We start from the raw sequence: 24902 nt of genomic DNA, 5'->3' as shown, positions 1-24902 counted from the left end.
ATATCAAATCAAAAGTAAATTGAGGGAGGATTGTTTTCAGCAACTCCCTAGAGTGTACCTTTACACAATGTTATTTGGGGTGAGGTTGGCCAGGGCTACAGATATCTTGGCTCCAATAGCTGCATTGTTTTTCACAAGCGCAATGTCTAGAGCTTGGTTAAGAAAACCATTACAACACAATACAATACCAGTTGAAGAATATTCACTGCCCAAGATATCATCTACAGAACAACAAGCGTAATCTCCAAATACAAATGTAATTCATCTCTCAAGGATACTAGAAGCGAGTGATGCTCCTCCAGTTATTTCATTAACCCGAGCAAGCAAGAACGGAGTCTCGGCATTCCCTGTTATGTTCTTTTCCCTGAAGATAAAGACGATGGTCAGAAACCAAGGAATTGATTAAGAAAATCAGATGCTTCGTGTACACGATGCAGTTTTGACCTGGCTTCTGTAAGGGCTTGTTGAATTGCAGACTCCATCAAGCTTCCCGAAGCTGAGTGTTCTTTTGGGATGGGAACTGCAATCAATACTCCATTTCCGAGATTGAGTTTCCTGTTTGCATCTGTAGTTAAGGGGGAAAAAAGTCATGAAGACACAACTACTAGCTCTCAATGAACTGAAGATACGATCGAATGAATTTTGTCACTTGCCAATTAACCGTGCACATTCTTCAGGGCTATCGACCTGACAAGGCACCTATATTATCACCACCAACCAAGAAAAAGAAAACACCATTTATTCTCCTTTGAACAAAGCATTCAAACAGTAAGCTTGCATGTAAATCTGCAAAACTATGTAGCATTCTAAGAATGTTTCTTTGTGCACATATCAGAACCATAACATCTCGATTTGACACTCTTGCTTGAAGTTTGAACCGGAAAAGCGATGTCTATCTACAACAAATTAGAAACCTTAAAAAATGCTGTGATGTTCCTAACCAAACCCACTCCTCATTTTCCAAGAAAACAAAGAGAAGAAAAGCAGTCCAAAGATAAATAAGCAGAACTCATTTTTCATTGATCTTCGTTTTGATATCTAAGATTGAAGTTAACCATTATACAGATCTAATAGTATGTTATAATGACAGAAAAGCAAATTCGATGCAAATACCTTGATACAATGTTCTACGAGTTGACTATTTATACCTTGCAGCCACTTGTTTGAGTAAAAAAAGAAGGAAACTCGTTGGTCTTGTAAGCAGCAACACAAACACCCTGAGTTTCCTGTATTAACAAGAAAAACTTACAATGTTGCAATGAAGTATAAAGATCGATAATTCAGTATGAAGCCAGAATCTTTCACAAAAACAATTGTCGACAAAGTGAATAAGTACCAAATATTCCAGTGTCCTTGGAATATCTAATATAGATTTTACACCAGCAGAGACGACCGCCACTGGTGTCCTTCCAAGCTCTGTGAGATCAGAGGATATATCCATTGCTGCATTTTCAAACAAAAGAAGCGGAAAAGTACAATTAGTAGAGCATAGAAAATTCATACAATTTTAAGTCTATGTTCTCATGAAAAAAAACACAATGATATGGTTCATTGGTTGGAGAGTCTTAAACACTATCAGAGACAACCAATTTGTAGAACTATTGCAGATGTCAAAGTACGACTTACTATGCTCGCCATGCCTATGCACTCCCCCGGTTCCCCCGGTAACAAAAACAGGTATACCAACCTGCAAGTGCTGAATGTCTTAGAGGAGACACTACCAAGGGTAAAAATTACGGCCAAGAAGATGAAACGGGAAAATTTGATTGGTTAATTCATCCGAGTATATAATTAAAGAATAGATTCAAATCTGGCAGTCACCATTGCAGCAAAAAACATAGTTGCAGAAACAGTTGTTGCACCATTCCTCTTGGTGGCCACCTGCAAATGGACGTTTGTTAAGAGACATATTTTGAGGTGCAACATATCGGAACATGATAGGATCTAGATACTGAGAGATAAGCCCCTTAAACTCACTGGATTTCTATAGGTCAGTATCATTTATGGTTTTAATCTTGTACTTATTACAAAAAGAATTCGAAGTACATATTGAACTGAAGTGAAGATACTAAAGAAAAAAAATACTTTATAAACTAATGAATAGACCTGCAAGCAGTTGTACATCAATCTCTGTACTTATTACTTTATAATTTGCACCAAATTTGAAAGTTCATTGGAAAAATTAGCATTCTATAACCACTCAATAAAAAAAAAGCCTAAAAAAGTCAAATCATATATCTAATATGTTTATTCTCTTTTGAAATATCAGAGATGAACCAACAGCCCTGCAGCAAGCTAAATGTGATATGATAGAAAATATTGCAAAATATCTTCACAGAAACAGTAAGTTTAACTATTTATCAAGTTTCACAATGATTTTCTTCCATCTGAACAATGTCTAACATAGATGGAATTCAACCATATGTTGTTCAGGGTAGAAGTTACAAAAATGTTTTACCAAATATTTAATTCTAATGACTCGGTGAATTAAACTTTGTTCATTAGTCTCATAATGTCATTTATTATGTAACAAATCCCATACAATTTTTCCCCTGAGTAGATCTATGGCAAAGAACAGGAGAATCTGTCATGCAAAAACCAACAATTTTATATGATACTCACAACATATGCAATGTCTCTTCGAGCTGTCTTTTGAGCACTTTTTCCCAATCTGGCAAGCCTTTCCAGTTGTTCCGAATTCAAACCTAGAGACAACGAAAACTACCAACATTATAATCCCAGAATCTATTTGAAAAATGAAATTAAAATTTTTATTCATAGATATCCAGCTAATGGCCAGGTTAAGGTGAAGAGGAAGAAACCCAATCTGGCCAGCAAAAATGCAGCCATGGCAGTAACATATGAAACGGTTAAAAGCATTGGAAGATGAGCTTAGTTTGTTGAATTACACATTCCAAATGTAAAGAAAGAACTAGCAAGAATGCCTTATGGTCTCTAGTTTTAATCAACAAACAAAACAATAATCAAATCCAGTACCTGAAACAATGTATGCTACTCAAAGCAATGGCTATGTATACTAAGGCTATGTGTCAATTTTCCCAGGTAATAAAATAGTAAACCTTGAAAATCAATAGCATTAGCAACAAACATTAATAGAAATGAAACCACTCATTTAAGGTTTAGACATTTTTAAACTCCCGGAGAGGACCTTCGAAAACTTTCAAGCCTCCGTCAGATAGGACCTACGGAAACTGTAAGCTCTTCGTCAGCCAAAGTCTTCAGACAGAGCTCTCTGTTTACTCTGTCTCCGGGCATGGGTCTCTGGGATGACTACAATGCATAGCCAAGACTTGTGACAGAACGAAATCCAAGGCCGGACTATCAGATCTATCTAGCTTGTTAGTCTCCATATAGACATAATTACCCTATGTCTGACAGTACCAACTAGGACCACTATAAAAATCCCTCAACACGACAGTGAGAAAGACTGGAATCTTCGTCACCTAGAGACACTTTTCTTCTTCATCCTCGTACTCATCTTTATTCTCATGACCAAATCTCTCCAACATAGAAATGCTGATCAATGGACACCCTCTCACCGGCGGCCGCTCTCCATATCCAAATTAGAAGGGTGAGCCGTCAACTACCGACGAAACAAACTTGTTCCCATGAACAGACATAAAAAGGGCTTATAATATAACAAGTTTTAGAATAGAAACCTATGCAAGGTATGCCGTCCAGAATGGCGATGGTAGCAGGAACAGCTCCACTCTCCCTCACAATCGCCTCCACCTCCTTCGCTGTTTCCAAATTCTGAGGATACGGCATTCCTACAACCAAATGCAGCAAACAGACAATTAAAGATTATTTTTTTATTATCAATTAAGGATTAAATTTGACCCTCGAAAGCAAGTTATCACTACTCGAACTGGGATTTCAACAATTCCAATCATAAGAAATAGGGCTTATTCAGATTCACAAATATAAAAAAAGAGAGAGAAAGAAAATATGAAAGGAAAAAGTACCATGAGAAATGATGGTGGACTCAAGAGCAACGACAGGGAGACCACTCGACAAAGCCTGGAACACTTCTGCAGATACTTTGACTAAAGGGTTTGAGTCTGTGGGACAAATATGATTGCTGATATTCGATAGTCTTTTAGCAGCTGCTGCAGAAGAAGAAGAAGCCATTTTTTTCTCCAAAAGCTTATCACAGTTGACAATGTAAAAATGAAGCTTATATTTAGGGTAAATTATACCAACGATCAATTAAGTCCCTTGATTGGTGGGAAAATTTATCGGATTAATGTTTTGGCAGTTTGATTGAGGAGAAAATTATTCAATTAAAACATTAAAATTAAATAATAATAAAAAACTCAATCAGTTGATGATCTCTGTCATCATAATATTATATTTAATTGTGTTACCCTTGACTGTATAATTAATTTTTTGAACTAAATTAAATTGAAATTAAATTAATAAAAATATAAATAATAAAAACTAAATATATAATTATGTTAATTTTATTAACTGTCACGTTAATACCTCCATCAAATGTTAAAAGTTAATGGATTTATTAGCTACAATTAAATAATAACGTGATTTAATTGACAAAATTAAAAGATCAATTATTAAAGTGAAAAAAAATAATTAAGTAGTCATTAATATAGTTTACCCTTATAGTTATGGTAAACTGCACATATAATCCTCAATTATCGAGTGTTTTATTGTTTCATTAGTGTTAAAACATATAAATGATAGGCATTATAATAAAATTACCTCCCAAAGTTTGTACAAATAATCATTTTACTCTTATATTTTTTTGGAGCATTTTAGTATCAACGTTTTATTTTAGAGCAAAATGTAATAGGATTAGATAAAAATTGTTAGTTGACTAACAATTAACCCTTTCTATTGACGTAAGGAGTCCATATGTGATGTCGTGTCGTAAAAAATTTATTTTAAAACATATTTTTATAAGTATATATGTAATTAATTACAATTATAGTTTGCTTTAAAAATATTTTTTACTGATATGACATCACATGTGAACTTATCACGTTAATAGAAAGCATTGATCGTTAGTCAACTAACGATTTTCATCCAATCAGGGGGCATTTTACTCCAAAATAAAATATTAAGCGACAAAATGCTAAAAAAAGGAAACAAAGTAACCATTTATACAAAAAAAAATGATATATGAAACATTAACTTTTTTGTGCCATCATACTGGGAAAAAATATTTTTAACCTGGTACAAATGTTACCTATTCTTCGATAGTTTGAACAAAGAGAGGGAATATTAAGCCCTTTTAATGTCTGTTCAGGGGAACAAGTTTTCATGATTCAAACTAGTAAACTCTGATATCATGTTCAGCTATATGATCAATCATCCCAAAAACAGAAACTAGTTGGGTGATCAACTATATTAAGTTCCAACATGACATATTCGGGTTTTTTCAGTCTAATATAAGCCTTTTTCTCGACAATAGTACATCCGCATCACGGGATCAAGCAACGCCACCACGTATTTAGCAGACTTCATCGTACCATGAACTTGTCTAGACTAAAATTTATAGTTCAAACCTATACTAGCTTTGTTTGGCTTTCTTTTTCTTTTTCGAAGGATGTTCAGCAGTTGGGGTTGAAATATACTCTTCGGCGTTGATATTCTTCAGAGATTTTTGCTTCCCGAACTCCTTGGCCTTTTGCTGCAGTGTGAACCAGTGCTTAGATATATGCCTGATTGTTTACAAGTATATTTGAAGAGAAAGAGATGTTATGATTAAAGCTACCTTCAACGACTTGGCAAGGGCAGCGACATCTTCCTCCATGTTCCCGGAATTATTAGAATCTTGCTTCGCGGGTTCCTGTAACCGGTAATTTATATTATTGTTTAAACAAATAAGCGGGTGATAAAAATGGTCAGACACGGTGTTTGTGTGTGTGTTTGAGCCGATATAGGCTTCGAAATTAGAACCTTGGGAGGAACAAATGCTGCTGCTCTTTTTCTTTTGTTCTCAGCTGTTTTCTCTGCCTGCTTCTCCTGGTTATCTTGCCACTTCTTTGCTAATTTCTTTTTCTCACTCCAGAAGTATTCTCCAGATTCGACTTCTTGGTCAATCTGGAACATACCATGTACCAATGTAAGTTGGCTTTCCACAAATACTATGATGCTTCAACTCTTTATTTTTCTCACACAACTCATGTCCAAGACCATATTCGATACATTCAGACACAGTATACAGATGTAATGTGCTTCAAATGCAAGGAAAAAACATTGCTTGTTTTACCATGAAAAATGATCAGCTTTCTTACCTTACTAGGTTGCTGAGGAGGAGGGAATGGGGTATATGGTTTCTTCTCTTTACTCTTAACCTTCTTTGTTTGAACATTTTCCCTGGACACATTGTTAGATGGTTAAATTGGCATCTAACACAACAAAGGTGAAAATAAATTAAACGTTAAAAAACACGAACGAAGGGAATAGATATCTTACTTCTTGAACTTAGGAAGAAACCTGTCCCAGTTTTCATCTTTAAGTGCCGGATCCTTCTCGAGTTCTTTCTTCATCATGAGAATCTGGATAACGGAAAGGGAAGTGAAAGGAAAGATGTGGTAACACAGGGAAAAAAGGATATGGTGCTGATGGGCGAAGCCAAGGGTGGCAAGAAGGGCCTTGTCATCACTTGGTTAAATGGTCCAATAGCACTTTTAGTCCCTTCCAATCATTAATAATTTAATTTAATCCCTTTTAGCTTCTTCGTTCAAAGGAAAATTTACATTTGTAGCACCTCCCAAGACTTGACAATTCAATTCGTCATTGTAACAAAATTTGAAGCTTTGTTCCCTCCAACCCCTAAATAAAAAATTAATTTTATCCCAGCCCCCAACACGAAATTCATGGCTTCAAACCTGACTGTTCGTACAATACGAAAACATGTCTAACACTACATAATTTAAAGCAACACCAGTAAAACCAAGATTGCAAAGTCAAGTTTTTGGCACCTTGATATGGTACACGGGATGCATCTTATTCTCTATGCAGTCCTCCACAATCCTCCTGACTTGTTTTAAACTTTTAAAAGAACCCATAGCGGCGACAGTATTTCCCTATTCCATCATGTGGAAGATGACAAAAATATCCAGTTTGTGGTTCTCCATTTCAACAAAGAGAAAAAAATGCAGTTCAACTACCAATAAATAACGACGGTAAGCAATTACCTTGACTAGAATGTATCAGCCTGTCAATATTTCAAGTGCCTGCATCCAGTAAAGGAAGGGAGGATAAGACCGTTAATAGAATTGCAGAGGTTAATTGCAGCACACCACTTAATTGTAATAGTATCTACTCATGCCTCAAAATAGCCTTTTTGCAAAGTCGAAGACATCAATAAGGGTGCATACACACCTTCAAAGTTGAAGAATTTGGCCCCACAAGACGCTGCCTTCTTTTAACGAATCGTTCCTGTATAAACATAATATTTAGCCAACTTTATGAAAATTTTTAGATACAACAAATGTAATATCTTGACTTCTACCAAAAAAAAATAGATTAACCAAATGCCACATAAACAAACAAAATGTTACCGAAAACTGTCTCCTGAACGGAAATAACTTCCAAATTTAAATATAAAAACTAAAAGGATGCAATTCAAATAACTCGCCTTTTCAGCATGCACTACAAATGACTAGTAATTAGTTAACACTAAGTGGACATAAATGTTCCACTTTGAACATTCTATAGCATTTTCATGAGCAGGCCAGATTGAATGAGAAATAGACATCCAGCATGAATAGATAATAAAGCTATGGAATATAATTAGTAGGGATGACAACTCAGACTGCTGATTAGGATATTTGCAAATATCTGATTCGTTTTTTTACGGATTCAGATGTTAAAATTACTATTTGCTGCTGATTCAAAGTGGGTACGGATAGATACCCTTGAATATCCATTCTCCTAATCACATTACTTATGTGGATAAAGATTGGGGATTCGGATATCCGAATCCGACTCCCGATTATGAAATGAAGATTACGTTTGCTTCTATGGGGATTCAAACCTTGGTCAATTAGATTAGGCATTTTCAAAAATCCATTCTTTTTAAATCTCATACACTATTACTTATGGCGAGTAAGGTGATTAGATCTGTTGGGAAAGGTTGTGTTACGGTGAACATCTTCAATATTCCAGAGTTTATTCATCATCAAGGTCTTTGGCAATTTTTCGATAGTTATGGTGAGGTGGTTGATTCTTTCATCCCTAACAGAAGAAGCAAGGGAGGAAGTAGGTTTGGTTTTGTTCGTTTCACCAGATTGGAGGAAGCGAGGAAGGCTATCAACTGTGTTGATAGATCTAGGATTCAAGGGAATATAGTTAGAGTTTTCTTGGCGAGATTTCAACCTCGTGAAGCTTTCTGGAGAAAGAAGTTTGCTGGCCCAAAACTAGCTGAGGCCAAGAGTAATGTGGTGTTTTAGAAGCATTCAGAGGCTCCCATTGTCGGTGTTGTTGAGGACAAGCTCTTCACTCTCAGAAATAGCTTGGTAGGTCGGTGCAGAAAATTTTCAACAATGAAAGAGTTGGTTGTTCTTATGCAAAAGAAAGGCATTTTAGGTCCGAAAATTACGAGGTTAAGTGGTTTAACAATTCTAATCATTTTCGAAGATGAAGAGAGTAAGGTTATGCTCTTAATAATCAGATTGGGGTGTTAAAAAACTGCTTTGATAAAGTGAAAGTGTGGTAAAAAAACTACTAGTGCAGCAGCCGTCGGGCATGGCTTTCGTGCAGAGGGATCCCACCGTTGGTGTGGTGTCATTCCACCTTCAAAAACATTGTAGACAAATGGAGAGATCTTATCTCCATTGAGGAAGGGTCTTTATTTCCAGGCTCGTTTGATAGGGCAATGTTTCAGATATCTACGAACTGTCAAGCTAGAGTGGAAGAATACATCGATTTGAAAGTCGGGGAACGGATCTATACAGTTTAGGTTTTTGAGTTTATACCTTGTTTCAGCCCAGAATTTGTCTGGGTAAATTCGTCCTTGATGGATAAGGGAGTTTCCTACCCGTTTTCCACGGTGGGGGAACTTGTTAGTGACTCGCCAGTTTTGCCTTCCGCGATGGAGAAGTGTGCTGAGGAAGCAGGAAGAAACGTGGACCCACCGGTGGAGAAGATTTCCGAGCGGTTTTTCGAGGAAGAAGACAGTATATTATGTTGTTTGGGGAACAGATTTAGAGGCAGCAACATGTCGGGTGAAGATGAGGAGAATAAGGACAAAGGGGAGGAATTAATTATGGGTATGAGGAATGTGGTTGCTGGTCAGGGGATGGTACAAACGAATTTTGAGGAAGTGGAGGAACACGAGGAAGTGCTAGACCATGCGGAGAGAGAGGCAGAAAATGACATTAGGAAAAGTGGTGAGACTGCACGTGCTTTTGAGGGTATTACAGATTATTTTATAGATTTTCCCATGTTGGATGGTCGGGTAGAGTCAAAGGTGGTGGAGGATGTGACTAATGTGGGCCTCACAAATTATTGTGCATTCAAAAATTCAAAGGGTGAGCCAAGGCAGAACCGGAGAGCAAAGAAGGTGGAAAACAAAAATTTCAGCTCTCTCCAAGACTATCGTAGCAAGAAATACCAGAGTAAGGTGCATCGAGAAGAAGAATGGCCCGAACTTGAAGGTAGATCCTTATATGATGATGATTTTCGAGCAAAGTGGCAGACTCAAAAGAAGGAAGCGGCAGATTCCTTAAAGATCAGTAATGGTTTGGGTTTAGAGTTTGATGGCTCACAAGTGGTTTTTGTTACAAAACATTATAGCACTGGAAGTATTGACATAATCATTAAGTTCTGAATAGTTTTTAGTGGACTAGATTATGTTTTCTGTTTATGGAGTTGGAGGTTCGGAGGGTCTTCGATGTGAAGTTGAGCAGTTAGTGGCAGAAGGGCGATTACAGTTTGTTTGTAGTTTGTTTTGTTCAACTGTTATAGCGTGGAAGATCATGGCTTTGGTGTGTGATTTTGGCTACTATGGATTGTGTCAGTTGGTTTATTTGGCCTTTATTATTGTTATATTGTGTTGCAGCATGATAGAGTTAGTGCTGCATTAGTGGAGTTAGTGCTGCATTAGTGGAGTTCTAGTGCGGAAACAACAGGGTGTGGACTGGAAAAGCAGAGTATGGGCAGCGTGGGGTACTGTGCAGCAACATGGACAAATTGGTTACTACAGTCTCTGTTGTTAAGACAAGTTTAAAGTGGCAGGCAAGCGGTTATGTGCTTACTGTTTTGTATTCTTTTCATGTGGAAGCTTTTGGCTTTTGTGTTTGAACTTGGCTGCTATCTTCTATTATCGTTGTTTCTTTTGTGGCGTCTTTCGGGCCACATTTAGGATTTTAGTATAGTCAGTCTGTTTTTGAGGCTAATGTTGTTGCTAAGTTGGATAAGGTTGAGTCTATGTTGTTGTTTAGGGTTGTTTGCGACTACTTTTGGTGTTATGTTTATGTTGGGGGTGGCTCTCAGGTTGTATCTTGTATTTTCTAATAATTAATGATATCTTAAGGCACTCTTTTCCTCCTCCCGCTGATTAAGGAGCTTATCTATAAGTTCCTTTAATCATGAAGGAGGTTTTTAACGAGGCCTTCAATTCCTATAAAAAAAAACCTTGGTCAATCAACTTTTAATGGCTCCGGATTTCTGCAGATTCAAATATCTGACAGAGTAATATTTAATTTGGATAGTACTAGTAGTAGTTAAATAATTCAAAAATTACAGATATCCGACCCACTAGTGACAATAGGCATAGATATGAACTTGTATACCTACATACCAATATCAGCTACTCTATGAATAGGAGAATTAGAGATGAATAAGAAACATCACCAGATTGGAATATAACAAAATCAGAGGACCCTGATTTGCATTGCACAGACAGTCATAAAAAGATGAAATACTAAAAAAGAAAGATCTTACATCAAATTTAATTAAGATGCATAGAACGTGTAAAACTACGAAGTGCATCATCGATGGTCCTACAAAATGCTAAAATAGTGTGCGCATAAAAAAGTTAAAGTTCAGGTGTTCCAGAGATATAAGATCCATTGATCAACCAAAGCTCAAGTACAAGTGAAAATAAAAGAAATAACAAAGCTCGACAGAAATTTCAACTAACTACTCGAGCATCTGTTTGTACACCAATAGCAACCAATATATTTTAAAAAGTAAAATGGGCAAATTTTTAAACAAAAAAATAAATGAAATTCAGAAACACATACCTTGTTGCGGACCAAGTTTCCAATTTTTATAATGTCACACTGCATTTCATCATCAAGTATTTTGACCGCCTAAAATAGAAAAAAAAAGTAATAACTATACTCAAACTATTAACTTGAGAACTCAGCAATCTGCACTATGAAAAATAACCTCTATACGTATGATTTTAAGTACTAATCAAAACCTATTTCATGTAAAAGAGTCAAAAAATTTCATGTGAAATAAACAAGCATTTAACTAGCTTCTTATTGAGGAAAAGTGCAAGCACAGTTGACTAGTCTACCAGAGATGCAGGAACACTTCTTGACAGAAGCTTGATAAGATCCCTGGCTTTAATGATAATATATGGATCCCTAGTTTTCCTTCTCGTAGAAACTGTCATAGACCCTTCAACCTGATCAGCAATTAATGGTATCAGATGATAAAGAAACAAATGCCAACATTATAGCAATGATAGTATGGTGCCAGTAATCAATGAAAAATATTAGAATAAACAAGGAAAAGAAGGCTTTTGGCGGTAGAGAGTTCATATAGAGTAGAAACTTTTCTCTGGCAAGTAACTCATCAAAAATTGGCAGTGAAATCAGAGTTGAAGAAAGGGGGTTCCCTTGGCAGACTGTGATCTTGGTCCGCTTTGTAAACAGAATGAAGAATCGGTCCAGCATTTGTTTATTTTATGCTCAGTTGCCTGGGAGATTTGGAATAAGTTCTTCATGTTTTGGGATGTCTGTACAGCTTTGCCTCGTGACCCTCCATCCATCCTTAGGTCTTGGCCTGATTTGATGGCAAATTCTACGATTTGAAAATTTATTCCGGGTGTTGTTCTTTGGTCTATTTGGAAACATAGAAACTCTATTGTATTTGAGAACCGAGACCTAGACAGGTCTTCCCTCTTCTTCATCATAAGATTTAGATTGACTAAGTGGTTTTTAGCCAAGTTCCATCAAGTTTCCATCTCAGTTGATTCGTTGATTGCTGATCCCTCGCTAGCAGACGGGCTCAAGTGCTCAAAGGTTCAGAGCAGGCCTTTTGCAGAGATGACTTCCTCCTCCTGTGGATTTCTTCAAGTTCAATGTTGATGGAGTTGTTAGAAAAGATGGGTTGGCAGGAGGCATTCTTAGAGACTCAAATGGCTTCACTCTAACGTCGCTTTTAGAAAGTGCAGGATCTGGCCCTCCTCTATTAGCTGAATTGAAGGCAATTAGAAAAGGAACTGAAATTTTCTTTTCCTCAGTCGGTCAACTAGGGGTAGATTGACACGGGAGAGTCATTGTAAAACAGCTGTGGAATGGATCCAGTCGCCTGTTTCTGCTCCTGTGTACTTCAGTAATCTAGTCGAGGAAATCGTGTCTTTTGTGCTGTCTAGGGCGTTAATAGTGAAGTTGATTCTTAGGGATTGTAATTGGAAGGCTGATAAATTAAGGGTTGGGTGATAATCTGGATACATTTAAGATGTTTTCTGTGTACCTAAAGGATAGTCTTTTCTGATGTATTACAAAAAATTATTGTTGTTCTTATGATATATTAATAAAATGAGGTAATATTTTTCTCTGCTTTCCTTCATAAAAAGAACAATTATGAAGGGGTTTTAATGAGACCTCTCCTTTAATTAAATATATATATATATATATATATATATAGTAATAGCATTTTACGCAAGATGACCCTTCAATCTTTGAAGAAGCAATCTGACATATAAATATATGGGATTATATCTAATTATGAGAGAGGCAGATGCTGATCCATCAATCTGATAAGGAACAATCGATGGGGCATAAGACAGAAGATTCTGTTTGTATGGAAGAAAGAAGAACACAGGTGAAAGTGAAATGAACCAAAAATACTAATCCTTTTTTTTCTACAACGGGACAAGATGGAGTGCAGAAAGTATGCTCTAAAAAATTTAAAACCCAATTTTAAAAATAGTAACTAATATGGTGAAAATTGCAGAAGACATTAACTAAATCATGTCTTTCCTTTCTACTCACGCTTTTAGAACACCCGAACTATCTGTTACAATCTACAAAGGGTTGCCAAAAACAAAATACTCAACTTTAACCAACCCAACATCTAGAATACAAAAAGATCATTAGATTAAGTCACTAAAAACATTTGACAGAATTTGAACTTACCAAGTTGAGCTCGGCAGCAATACCATATTCTTTCAAAGCTGATTTAACCTTTGGCCAAGCTTCTTGCAAGTATTTTTCTTTAGGAGAAAAAAGGTACCACCGAGCATAGAAAAAAGAGAGGAAATCAGTTGATTACCTCGGTAGCGAGGGAAGATTGTGGAAAAAAGAGCTAACTTCCAACAATCCGTCCGGGTTCCAAGAAGGGTCGAACTTTTCAATTTTCCACCGATCGATGTTTGGGTCCTCGTCCCATGGCTTTGCTTATCATGTTTACCTTTATGCTTCTTCTGCTGTTCCAGATTCACTTCTTTAGCATTTTCTACTTCCATATTTTTACTTTCAAAGACCTAGAAAACAGACGGGAATTAACATTTGTTGCCGCAGAAGCTAAGATACTCATGCCAAGAGAAGATAACCGAAGATACACTTTTACACTTGGCAATAGAAAAGCTCTGTAACATAACCGACTTTCAAAAATGAGAACAAAAACTGAACCTCCGAACCAACTTAAATTTCTATACAGAGTTACATAATCAGAGAAGCAAATCTGACAAAAAAGACTAGGGCAGTTCAATTTCCTCAAGATATTAAAAAAAAAAAAGCATCACTGGTTTCTGATTTTTCGGATAAACTAAAAAAACTAATCAAGTTTATGTATCGAATTGAGTTCTAAAAATATCTATAATACTTCGCCAATCAGCTAAGCTTATTTTTATGCAAATGTATTGTACAAAACAGGACACAACTTTTATGTCTGGTCCGAGGAAATTAGTTCCGGCAATGACTCCATTGAAGGGAAACTGTATGAACTAAATACTTTTTGTCTTATATTATCAATCCAATAGATTTCAGTATCAAAAGAAAAGTTACAATGGTGGTTGATGTGGATTAATTTCAGTAATTTTCGGCTCAGCTGTGGGTTAATTTCAGTAGCTTTCGACTCAGATGTGGGTGGAGCAAAAGATAATTTCAGTACTTTTAAAGATAAGTTTCTTTAAAATAATTATTCTTTTCATAAATCTAATCAATTTATCCATATATCTACTAATCATACCACCCAAAAATCTTCTTTCTTGACCTGCCTAGCTCTCCTCAAATATGAAAATTCTTTACATTCCAAATCATTAGCCGACAATCTCTCACTCTTTCTTATTTGTTAAACACTTCTACTTAAACTGTTTAACCATCTCATTGTTGCCACCAAAGGCTCGACCTTTCCCTCCATTTGTAAACTCAAACGCCATGAATCAACTCAAAAACACTGTTAACCATGACTGTGTTATGATTACATAGAGGAAAATTATCCCACAACGTAAAATATTCGCTCGTTACTCTCCTTTTGTTGTTTCATGTTTACGTTTAGCCCTAGGTTTTGATGGCCGAAAATGCCCTGCTAGTAATAACCCTTTACCGCCATTGAATCTTTTATTCAACTGTAAAGATATTGGATTCTACGAGAAGAAAAAAAAAAGCAACACAAGACACAAAACGAAAAAAGAAGAAGAATAAAAGGGTTCATCTCAAAAGCCAGAATACATCGACCAGTGTCTCGTTTTCTCAGCTCATCTTCTCAAGGAAGTGTTAATAATCATCGGATTCATCCCAATCCTTCATCGGCCGATACCACCACCGGAAAAGGTGAAGCAATGTTGGTCGAAGAAGGATCAATAACCATAGCTGCGAATCAATGCAAAACATAGCTCAACCGTTTGTTTATTGAAAATATTAGTTTCAAAACTCATAGATCAACTGTTTGTTTCTTTTGTTTAGCTTTTTCCTGTTTATGTTCGTGTTATTTTTCAGTTTATATAAATATTTTGATTCAAAATAGGTATGAACCAATGCAAAACATGGCTACCTATTTATCCAGGTTCATTATTTCACGTTTCAAAGCTTTTTATTCTTTCTCAGGGGAAGGTTAAGTGTATTATTTAAATCTTCTTTTTACTTTTTTTTTTGCTTTGATCTTGTTATTTGTTCCTTTAGGAACATATCGGAATTTGTTTATGATTGTTAGATTACTTATTGGTCGTGGGTGGTTAATGGAAACAATAAAAAGATTGATAATGGAATTGCCAACTCAAATCTCTGTTAGTAGGTTAACGAAAGTTAATTGTCAATATATTTATACCGAATGGAACAATAATATAAGAGATCAAATGCACTTAATTAAAAAAATCGGTGATTAAAATCGATCAGACCGAAAACAAAGAGAAATATTGACATAATTTTACCTTTTATGTTGGTCAAACAACATAAAGAGTCCCAAAACTCGTAAGATGTTTGCATTTTAGAGACATGGCTAAAACTTATAATATAATCACTAATATTTTGATTTATTTTTATTGTGGTCATCATCATTGTTTTTAACTGTCGTTAAAAAAATTAACATAATAAGTTAATATTTTTTTTCAAAAAGAAAAAATTAAATTTTTCAAAATTGAAATTAAGAGTTATCACTTCTTTCATCATTAATTTTGTTGTTGATTTTTTTTCCAAAAGATTTATTGAATTGTTCATATTTTAAATATTATTATTCCTTTTTCTTTCGATTGGGATCGGTCATAAAATCTTTCAAATTCTTAAAATATCAATCTTTCATTATTAAATTTATTTTAATTTATTAAAATTAGGACCAAATTAATATTATATGTGAGTATAACTAGATGTGTAATTATACCAAATGTTTTAACTGACACATCACCATGTATGTTATATGTTAACGGCTAGTGGTTTGATTGAATATAATTAAATAGTCAGGTGTCTACTTGACAAAATTGAAAGATCGGTGGTAAAAAGACTAAATAATTGAGAGGTCAATGGTAGAGTTTGCCCAATAAAAAAATAAGGAAAATAATATTTTTCATCCATTATTTAATAAAATAAAAAATTGAAGTGAATATAATATAATTTTATCATTATAGCTCTCATAAATTCAAATAAAAAGTGAAAATTTAATTTAATCTTAAAAATATATACAGTGATCTCAATGATAAAAGAAGTTATTATTCGTTGTATATGTAGGATTATATGCAATATCCCTGACTATAAGAATGAAATAATGATTTGAAATTATTTACTTTTGTGAATAAGTGATTTCATTCTCCTTTCACGTTTTCTATGCCTATCTTTTTGGACTTACTCACTAAACTTTAATGAATCTTTTATTCAAGGAAAAATGCAGAAGTTCCAATGCCTTACAATAGTGGAGCTTTTCCTCACACTCTTAATACATCTCCCCTTGCAAAAATAAAGACTACTGCTACGTATACAGCCGAGTTTGTTCTTTTATTTCGTACACCAATTGTACATTATACATTTTAAGGAACACCCCCTAGAATTATAATTATAACTGTATGTATATTATTACATCTTGGAAGCATCAGTGGTTGCCCGGCACAGTGCAACTGCGGTCTTCGAGCCAGATTGACGACCCAGATGTTCATTGATGAAATCACCGGCCAACCTGAGCTTCGTCAGATCCACGTTGGTTCTCACGCCAAGGCCGTTAAGCATATACACCAAGTCTTCGGTAGCAACATTCCCTGAAGCTCCCTTTGCATACGGGCAGCCACCCAATCCCGCTACCGAGGAATCCACGGTACTAATCCCCATCTGTTGATACAACATAACAAATGCCATGTTTCAGTCTCACCTTGTAATAAACCTAACAGTCCATAAGATAAATGATAAAGGAAGGTAGCTGGTAATGCTTCCATCACTGGTTTTTGAACTGTGTTAATATTGCAAACGAACTGTGTTTTTTGAAGGCTTACTTGGAGAGAGATTAAAATATTTGAAAGAGATTGTCCATAAGTGTCATGGAAATGAACAGCAAGCTTTTCAGAGGGAACGACTGCCATTACAGCTTCAAGCATCGGAACCACAGTACCTGTGCCAAATAGAAATGGCAAAGAACTCCTCAGAACCAATGTTTGACTCACATGAACGAGATTTTCAGATAATTTTACATCCTTCTTGCACAAATAACCTATGATTCTTCAAGGTGATGATAATCCCATATTGAAACAGTAACTCCTATTTGTTTTCTACATTTTCTTTTTCTTTAAATTGAAATCTTAAAACAAAATCGACAAAGCATGCATGTATGGGAAGATATTGCTTACATGGATGGATGGATGCACGTAGGCAGCATGCATGTTTTATACATGGATTTATGCATGCGTACATGTCAATGTGGATGTCTAAGCAAATATAAATGCGTGCATATACAAACTTGTTCAGCATATGAAAGAGTAGTTGAAAAATAATACGAGACAATCATTTGCAATATTCTATTTCTTCTTTTTTTTCTTTTTACCGCCACATGAGCAAAGGTAATGCATAATTCTAAAATTTCAAATGAGGAAAACAAAATAAAAAATGGAAAACATTAGCAAAGGTGATTGCTGCCTACTCAACCACATACTTCTGTTTCTATAAGGTGACAATCTAGATTCTAGAGGATTACCAGGGGTACCAACTCCAATTGTATCACCAAGGGAAATTTCGAAACAACCCATATCGTAAAGTTCCTTTGCCACGAAGGCCACTTTGGACGGAGGAATTACTCCTTCGACTGGACATCCCACCACACATGAAACATACCTGTAAAATTTTAGCAACATGTAATTTGGACATTGTACCAGCCAAAATGAACAAAGCACAAACAAAATACTCCAACTAGAGTTATATTGCATTTGATGTGTCATTGAGCAACATTTTCAGAACTAGAATGGCAGAAAAGAAAGTAAAATATAATTGATTACAAAACAAATTCCAAGCATCTATTAACAAACTATAATTCAAAAATCTAGTCAGACAACTTCTATACTAGCCAAACATGCTGAGCTAATTTATCAAGAATTCTTCTAAAAACAACTAGAAATGGATAAGAAAAGACGAGCAAAGAAATAAAGGTTTGAAGACTCAAATTTTGCGATTTATATTTTTAATGATTCATTACAGCAGACATCACATATGCAACTCAAGAATTTTCCAAAGTATTTGTGCCAAAGCATTTGGCATTTTGTTCCAGAATTCAAGTTATTTGATAACAATAAGCACAAGTAAATGTGTATATCATCACTCGAGTTTCAACTAAACTGAGAACAAGACATACCCACGCACTGGAATTGAATGCTCCTTAGCAGCAAGGCAAACAGCACGGTAACGTACTAGGCTTTCTTCAATGCAACAATTAATGTTTGACTTGGAAAAAGACTCTGAAGCAGATACAAAGACTGCTACTTCTTTTGCACCTGCTGCAACAGCAGCTTCAAAACCCTAGAAGAATATGCACGGCAGATTAGGAAAATTTATATGACATCACTATGAGGATGATATGTCTTCCAATGGAAAATTATCAACCTTCAAATTAGGAGTTAGAACGGGCAATCTGGCATCCTCTATGTCGCAAACTGCTTTCATTACATCTTTTGCATCTGCTAACTATACAAAAAGGTAAAGAATGAATCAATAGTAGGTTATTTATGTATCATGGAGAATCTTAAATAGAGGTTACATTGGGTCAAATAAAAGAGTTACCAAGGTAATTAAAAAGCAAGTCTCCTAATAAGGAAAGACTTCTAATAATATAAAATAATCATAAATAAGAACTCCAAATACTTCTAATAAAATACTAGTAAGCTGATTTCCTAATAATAACCAAATAATTTACGCTTAATAATAGTATTGACTGCAAAGGCAACCCATAACAACTACATTTTGATGAAGAAAGATCACTAGTTGCTCTCAGGAAGCCAAGGAAAATCTGGAATTAAACCCAAAAACAACTGCCTCACTGCTCATGGTTATAAGGTCAACTCCAATTTTTCAATGACTTTATTTGAAAACCAACTAAAAAATGCATCCAAATTGAAACAACAGACAATTTCCAAGGCTGTGAACATCATATGCATCCTCTATCGGTCATAAAAATAATCATCTAATCAAATCAAATGGAATGAAAACCACAGAAAAGAAAAGAAAATAATGTACTATCTAAATCTAAAATAAGCAAATCATGATACCTGAGGAACCCATTTAGGAGATACAAAACTTGTAGCTTCAACAACAGGCAACCCTGAAGCCACCAATCTCCGAATCAATTCAACCTTCACAGACGTAGGCACAATATTCTTCTCATTCTGTAATCCATCCCTCGGACCAACTTCCACTATCTTCACAAACTTTGGCATACCTTTGAAAAACTGTTTCACAATAATAAAAAGATTTTAGATGAAGCAAGTCAAGAGCTGTAGAAATATTAAATAATGAAACACAAGAAAGAAAACACATTCATCACATACAGAGATAACTTATTAACCATTTAAAAATCCCGGAAATGAATATTACATAAAATCCTAGTAGTTTCAAAAAAAAAAGTACACTGTACACTATTCTATTCAGGTTATTTATTACCTTGTGTGTTATGTCCCGTATGGCTCTGTCATTGCACTTGGAGCTATACTGCTGATCTGACCGTGTCCTTGATTTAATAACATGTCCAAGTTTCACCCTATTCTTGCTTAAGCTTTTAGCCCTTTGGTTAAAAGCTTCTCCTTCAGACACATCCCTCACATGCCTTCTCCATGGGAATGTCTCCCCTGTATATTCTTCATGATCCTCACTGGAAAACAGATTTTTCAATAATTTCAATAAATTGATAACTGATACATAAAGAATACTAACCATTTAAAGATTATGGTACAAAAAGAAATAGGAAAAGAGGGAACATCAACAATTAACCATATAGATCATTTGATAAATTTCAAGGAAAAACTAAACGTTGGCCTTTTTTCCCTTTCACATCCTAAAATAAATTTTACTGAAAAAGTGCTAATGCCCTTACAATCTTTTATAGATTCACTAAACAAAGGAATAATAAAAATAATCTAAGTACTTTCCAAGTATCAACAGTAACCCAATATGGACGACAGAAACATTATCCCCAAGAGTTACAATTTTATTTTGGCCTATGCGTGATCAGGGAGTGAAATTTTTGTAAGTTTTCTCATGTATTCGGAGGATCTTTGTAGGTTATATCCTCATATCCTTGTCTCAGACATGGGTACATCAAGGAAAATTAAGAGTCAAAGCAACACAGAAAGAAAATTAAGTTGAGATTGAGTAGCTAGAATGTTTTGAGCAATGCTTTAGCATGAGAATAAAGCTTGATCTATTTTATTGATAGAAGAATTGCCAGAGCATTATTTAGTTTTTAAACTCTATTATTAAATTTACCCATTTAGCCTTCGATGGGAAGATCTGCTTATGACTAATATAAAGTACCATCATCAATTATGAAATATAAACAAAGATGTAAACATCAGATACTGCAATACACTACAAATCACTATAGTATCTTTTCAGCGAGCATTACCATTGATATTAGTAATGAATAATAGAAAACTAATTTCACCAGAAAGAAAACAATTTTTGCTTTCAACTTAAATCAAAACAGTTAAATATCAAGAAAATTACAAAAAATTGCCCCAAAAATGTTTTAAATGTTACTGTTAACTTCTGTGGAACAAAAAGGAGTAGATGGGTGTTCTTAGGGGAACAGTTCAAAAGATAACAATATCTGGCTTACTTGCAGCTATTAGATGTTCTGCAACTCCTCCCATCAATCCACGAGTTTCCCATGCCCGTTTCATCAGCGCTGGGTCGACAAGCACCAGCGGAGAACCTCTGAATCCTATCAATAGTACTCATGCTAGGAAGCTTGTCAAAACCGAGTGGCTCCTCCAAACTCGACATCGTGAACAAAAGCCAAAATGAGATACTGAAAAATAACCAGAATGATTAGAGGTCAACTATAAAAGTTAAATAAGGCCTTCTCACAAGAAGATAAGGTCTATGGCAGGGCAATAAGGACCATTTGATTCATCTAAATGTGAAATTCTTCGAAATATTTCAGCAGATAACTCTACACAAATACTTATGCAAGATGTACATTACACTTATCACAGTGTTAGTCAAATAAAAATCATATGAAAATGCAAATCACTTCCCACGTATCCCTAACCTTATTTCAAATCATCGAGAAAGAAGAGGAAATTACCTAAACCCTTTTTCCAGCCACATGTAAAGAATAAATTCATTAAGAATGCATAAATATAGTAGCGGTAGTTTTTCCTAAATAAAAGAAATAAGAAATAGGGGGCCAGGTTGAATAGTTAGACAAGAATCCAACTTGCTGGAAAAGATAGAGAGAGAGAGCACCCTTAATATGATAGTGTAGGACCATAGGTAAAACAATTGAGGCAGTTTCAATCAAGAAACCACGCTTTACTTTGATTCTCCACTTTGTTCTAATCTATTTCATAGTTTCTACAAAAAGGTTGACGTCATCAATTTCTTTACAACCTCACCTTTCTTTTAATACCGCTACTACAATCGAATTTGTTGCTATTTTCAAAGTAGCTGACACAAATCCTACCATTCAAAGTACAGGGAAAAAAATATTTAGTCTGAATCATATTCATAATCCAAGTTATTTCAAATCTGCCCTTCAAACTGACTAATTCAAGGAAAAATAAGCTCTTTAAAGCGGACAGGTAATGACCCCAAATGTGAACTAAATAACTTTTTTCCTGAACTAAATAACATTTATCAAATTGTATTCGGTTTATTCAGATATAAAGGCAAGTGAGATCATATTATATGACAAAGAAATATGACTAACATTGTGTATCAAACACTTTATAAAATAACAAGCTAACAAAAAAAGCTCTAATCTAGATAATTGACCACTTGGAGCCTTCACGGCCCCAGCCATGAATTTAAGAATTACTTGTCTAATTCCAAAGAGTAAAAAGTAAAAAACTGCCGGCATTTACTCTTAGAAACAAGAAAATTTTCAGAATTAGGATATTTCACATTTGCAAACAACAAGTGTAAGCTGTTCTATGCTCTTATTATTTGCACCGGGTGCAACACAAAAAATTTTTGTATCCTTTTCTTGTAGTCCTTTAAAATGATATCTCTGCTACTTGAATTGAGGCTTCTAACCAGTTCACGTTCCTTTAAATTTTCCAGGCAACCAAACAGCAGAACAACCAGACATTAAATCCTCCACCAGAATTCAAAACTCTAAAAATCATAAACTGATACATTTTCCTGTAATCTTTTATTCAATAAAAAAACTATAAACTAAGAAAAACGAACTAATCTATCAAACTACCAACCAAAACAAAAAAGACAAGATTCTTAGCCTCGTTAATTTTCCTCATTCGTTAAGCTAACAGATTTCGCGGGAACCAAACAGACAAAAAAAAGAAACAAATCCATGAAGAAATCAAATAAACATGAAACAAGAGAAAGAAGAAAAGAATTACCGAATTAGGATTTCTAACAGAGGATACAGGAAAGAGAAACCCTAGAATTTGGGGGGAGTTAGAAGAATCTAGCGGGTTTTCGTTGATTTATTTTCCGAAAAGAAAGGGAGTTAAATAAAAGAGGGAGGAAGGAAGGAAGAGGGGCAGGTAACACAACGGGCAGGACGGGGTTTTTCACAATGCGTTTCTTGTTTTGATTTGGTGGGACAATTTTTAAATTTATTCTTTTATTATTTCTTTTCTTTTCAATTTACTGCAACTGCAAATTGGTCGGCGTTTTAATTAAATATTAAAGTATGTTTCACACATTTATTCTAATTTATTTATATATATTAAATTATTTCATATTCTTTCCCTCTCAACATTTTGTTTTGAAATAATAACTGATATTCGATTAATTAATCAATTATCTAGATCGAATACTGTAAAGACGAAGACGACCCTCTCAATCCAGTTTACTTCAGTCACAAACGTCATGATTCGAATTCTTGATCTGGCTTAAGGGTTTAACTCTTCCAACCCAATTTGTTTCATTCTCTTCATTTTTATGCTATGTTGATTAAACACAAAAAATTTAAAATATAAACATGATCATGCATTAAGTTATATAAAATAAAAGAAATGATAAAATTATCTTTAAAAGTAGTTGATAAATTTAACAGATTTATCTTTATATATATATATATATATATATATATATATATATATTATATGAAAAAGTGTGACATATAAGAGGGTAAAAATATAAATGTTATTATTTATTTATTTTTTTAATAAAACATTTTAAATAAAGATAAATTCATTAAGACGAAGAGAACAATACTTTATATAAAAATATATTTATATAATTTATTTAACTAATGTTTGTGGTAAAGTCACATATAGTTTATACTCTTCCTTGAATGCAATTAGGGATGACAACGGGTCGGGTTCGAGTCGGGTATTGGTCTTCCGTCTCCGTCTCCGTTTAAAAAACTTGTATCCGTCCCCGTTTAAAAAATCACAGGATTTAAATGGGGATCCCCATCGGGTAATCGGAGAAAACCGCAGGGAAACGGGTATCCTCGTTTAGCATAAACGGTTATTTAAACGGGTATCGGGCCGAGTATATATATTTAAATTAAATATATAAATATTATATATATATATTAATTTAAATTAAATTTATTAATATTATATATATATAAAATAATTATTTTTATATTTATCGGGCTGGGTATCGAGTCGGGTAATCAAGACGGGGATTATCAAACCCGTCCCCATCCCCGTTTAGCATAAATAGTTTTTCTCCGTCCCCGTCCCCGTTTATCATTCACAAACCCGACCCGTTTAATTCGATTTTCAATTTTCCCCGTCGGATTCGGGTTTTTTTACCATCCCTAAATGCAATATTTGATCATTGAATATGGAATTTTTAATTATTTTGTTTAAAATTATTTAATAATAATTAGTATTATTTAAAAATAATAATATTTTAGTATTCTTTCAATTGAATTTGTTTTCGATTCGTACTATCGACTCATACCAAAACCCTTGACATGATATCATGAGGAGTGGAGTTTTTATTTTATTATAAAATAATTAATAAATTAAGGTCATTTTACTAACATGAGTTATTATCGTATTTATTTTCGTAGAAACTGAAAAGTAAAATATGTTTGATTTGGATTTTAAAAGATATCACTCCTGGTGATACCATGAGAAGTGAACGTTTTATTTTTGTTATAAAATAATTAATAAATTAGGGTCATTTTAGTAACATGAGTTATTATCGTATTTATTCTTGTAGAAAATGAAAAATAAAATATGTTTTATTTAAAATAAAGAGATAACACTTGCGTAGAAATACAAGTCTGAGTTTATACAATTAATGATTTAAGAAGGGTATAAATTTTAAATTCATTTGGTTCTGGAATTTATGATGAATACTTGATTTAGTTTTCTATGTGGTTAAACGAAGTCAAAGAAGAAATTATAATGTACATCTTTAGCTATTTATGTTGTAAACAATGTATAGGGGTAAATTAAGTGATTGAATTGATTTTTTGGGTAAATTACACTTTAGTACATAAATTATTAGTTTTGATCCGTTTTAGTGCCTAAACTTTTAATTTTTTCAAAACTATACTAAAAGTTTAATTTTTGTTTCATTTTAGTAACATGAGTTATTATCGTATTTATTCTTGTAGAA

General features: G+C 34.3%; 2 protein-coding genes and 1 pseudogene across 4 annotated transcripts; all 3 read right to left on the bottom strand.

Moving 5' to 3' along the window:
- Positions 1 to 29: 29 nt before the first annotated feature.
- Positions 30 to 4167, bottom strand: LOC120184411 (pseudouridine-5'-phosphate glycosidase-like). The gene is made up of 11 exons (XM_039188887.1): positions 3987 to 4167; positions 3681 to 3791; positions 2623 to 2705; positions 1822 to 1881; positions 1627 to 1687; positions 1337 to 1443; positions 1149 to 1226; positions 654 to 699; positions 445 to 565; positions 279 to 364; positions 30 to 146 (listed from the first exon to the last, which is right to left on the bottom strand). The coding sequence occupies exons 1-11, from the start codon at positions 4150 to 4152 to the stop codon at positions 61 to 63; spliced, it is 1005 nt and encodes a 334-aa protein (XP_039044818.1). The 5' UTR covers positions 4153 to 4167; the 3' UTR covers positions 30 to 60.
- A 1024-nt stretch (positions 4168 to 5191) lies between these two features.
- Positions 5192 to 13696, bottom strand: LOC120184410 (annotated as a pseudogene).
- Positions 13697 to 16513: 2817 nt separating this feature from the next.
- Positions 16514 to 22836, bottom strand: LOC120184401 (hydroxymethylglutaryl-CoA lyase, mitochondrial-like). 3 transcript variants are annotated; one of them, XM_039188882.1, is made up of 9 exons: positions 22712 to 22836; positions 20965 to 21156; positions 19791 to 19998; positions 19400 to 19579; positions 18738 to 18818; positions 18490 to 18653; positions 17839 to 17975; positions 17144 to 17259; positions 16514 to 16982 (listed from the first exon to the last, which is right to left on the bottom strand). In XM_039188882.1, the coding sequence occupies exons 2-9, from the start codon at positions 21129 to 21131 to the stop codon at positions 16734 to 16736; spliced, it is 1302 nt and encodes a 433-aa protein (XP_039044813.1). In that variant the 5' UTR covers positions 21132 to 21156; positions 22712 to 22836; the 3' UTR covers positions 16514 to 16733. The 3 variants fall into 3 exon arrangements, with proteins under 3 accessions (XP_039044813.1, XP_039044811.1, XP_039044812.1); XM_039188880.1 differs by lacking the exon at positions 22712 to 22836 and adding an exon at positions 21746 to 21966; XM_039188881.1 differs by lacking the exon at positions 22712 to 22836 and adding an exon at positions 21436 to 21475.
- Between the last annotated feature and the right edge of the window lie 2066 nt (positions 22837 to 24902).

The sequence above is a fragment of the Hibiscus syriacus genome, unplaced genomic scaffold (assembly GCF_006381635.1).
Source record: "Hibiscus syriacus cultivar Baekdansim isolate YM2019G1 unplaced genomic scaffold, ASM638163v2 tig00112888_pilon, whole genome shotgun sequence".
In the NCBI taxonomy this organism is placed as follows: domain Eukaryota; kingdom Viridiplantae; phylum Streptophyta; class Magnoliopsida; order Malvales; family Malvaceae; genus Hibiscus; species Hibiscus syriacus.
Note: the sequence above shows the minus strand (reverse complement) of the source record. Positions and strands in the feature narration are given on the sequence as shown.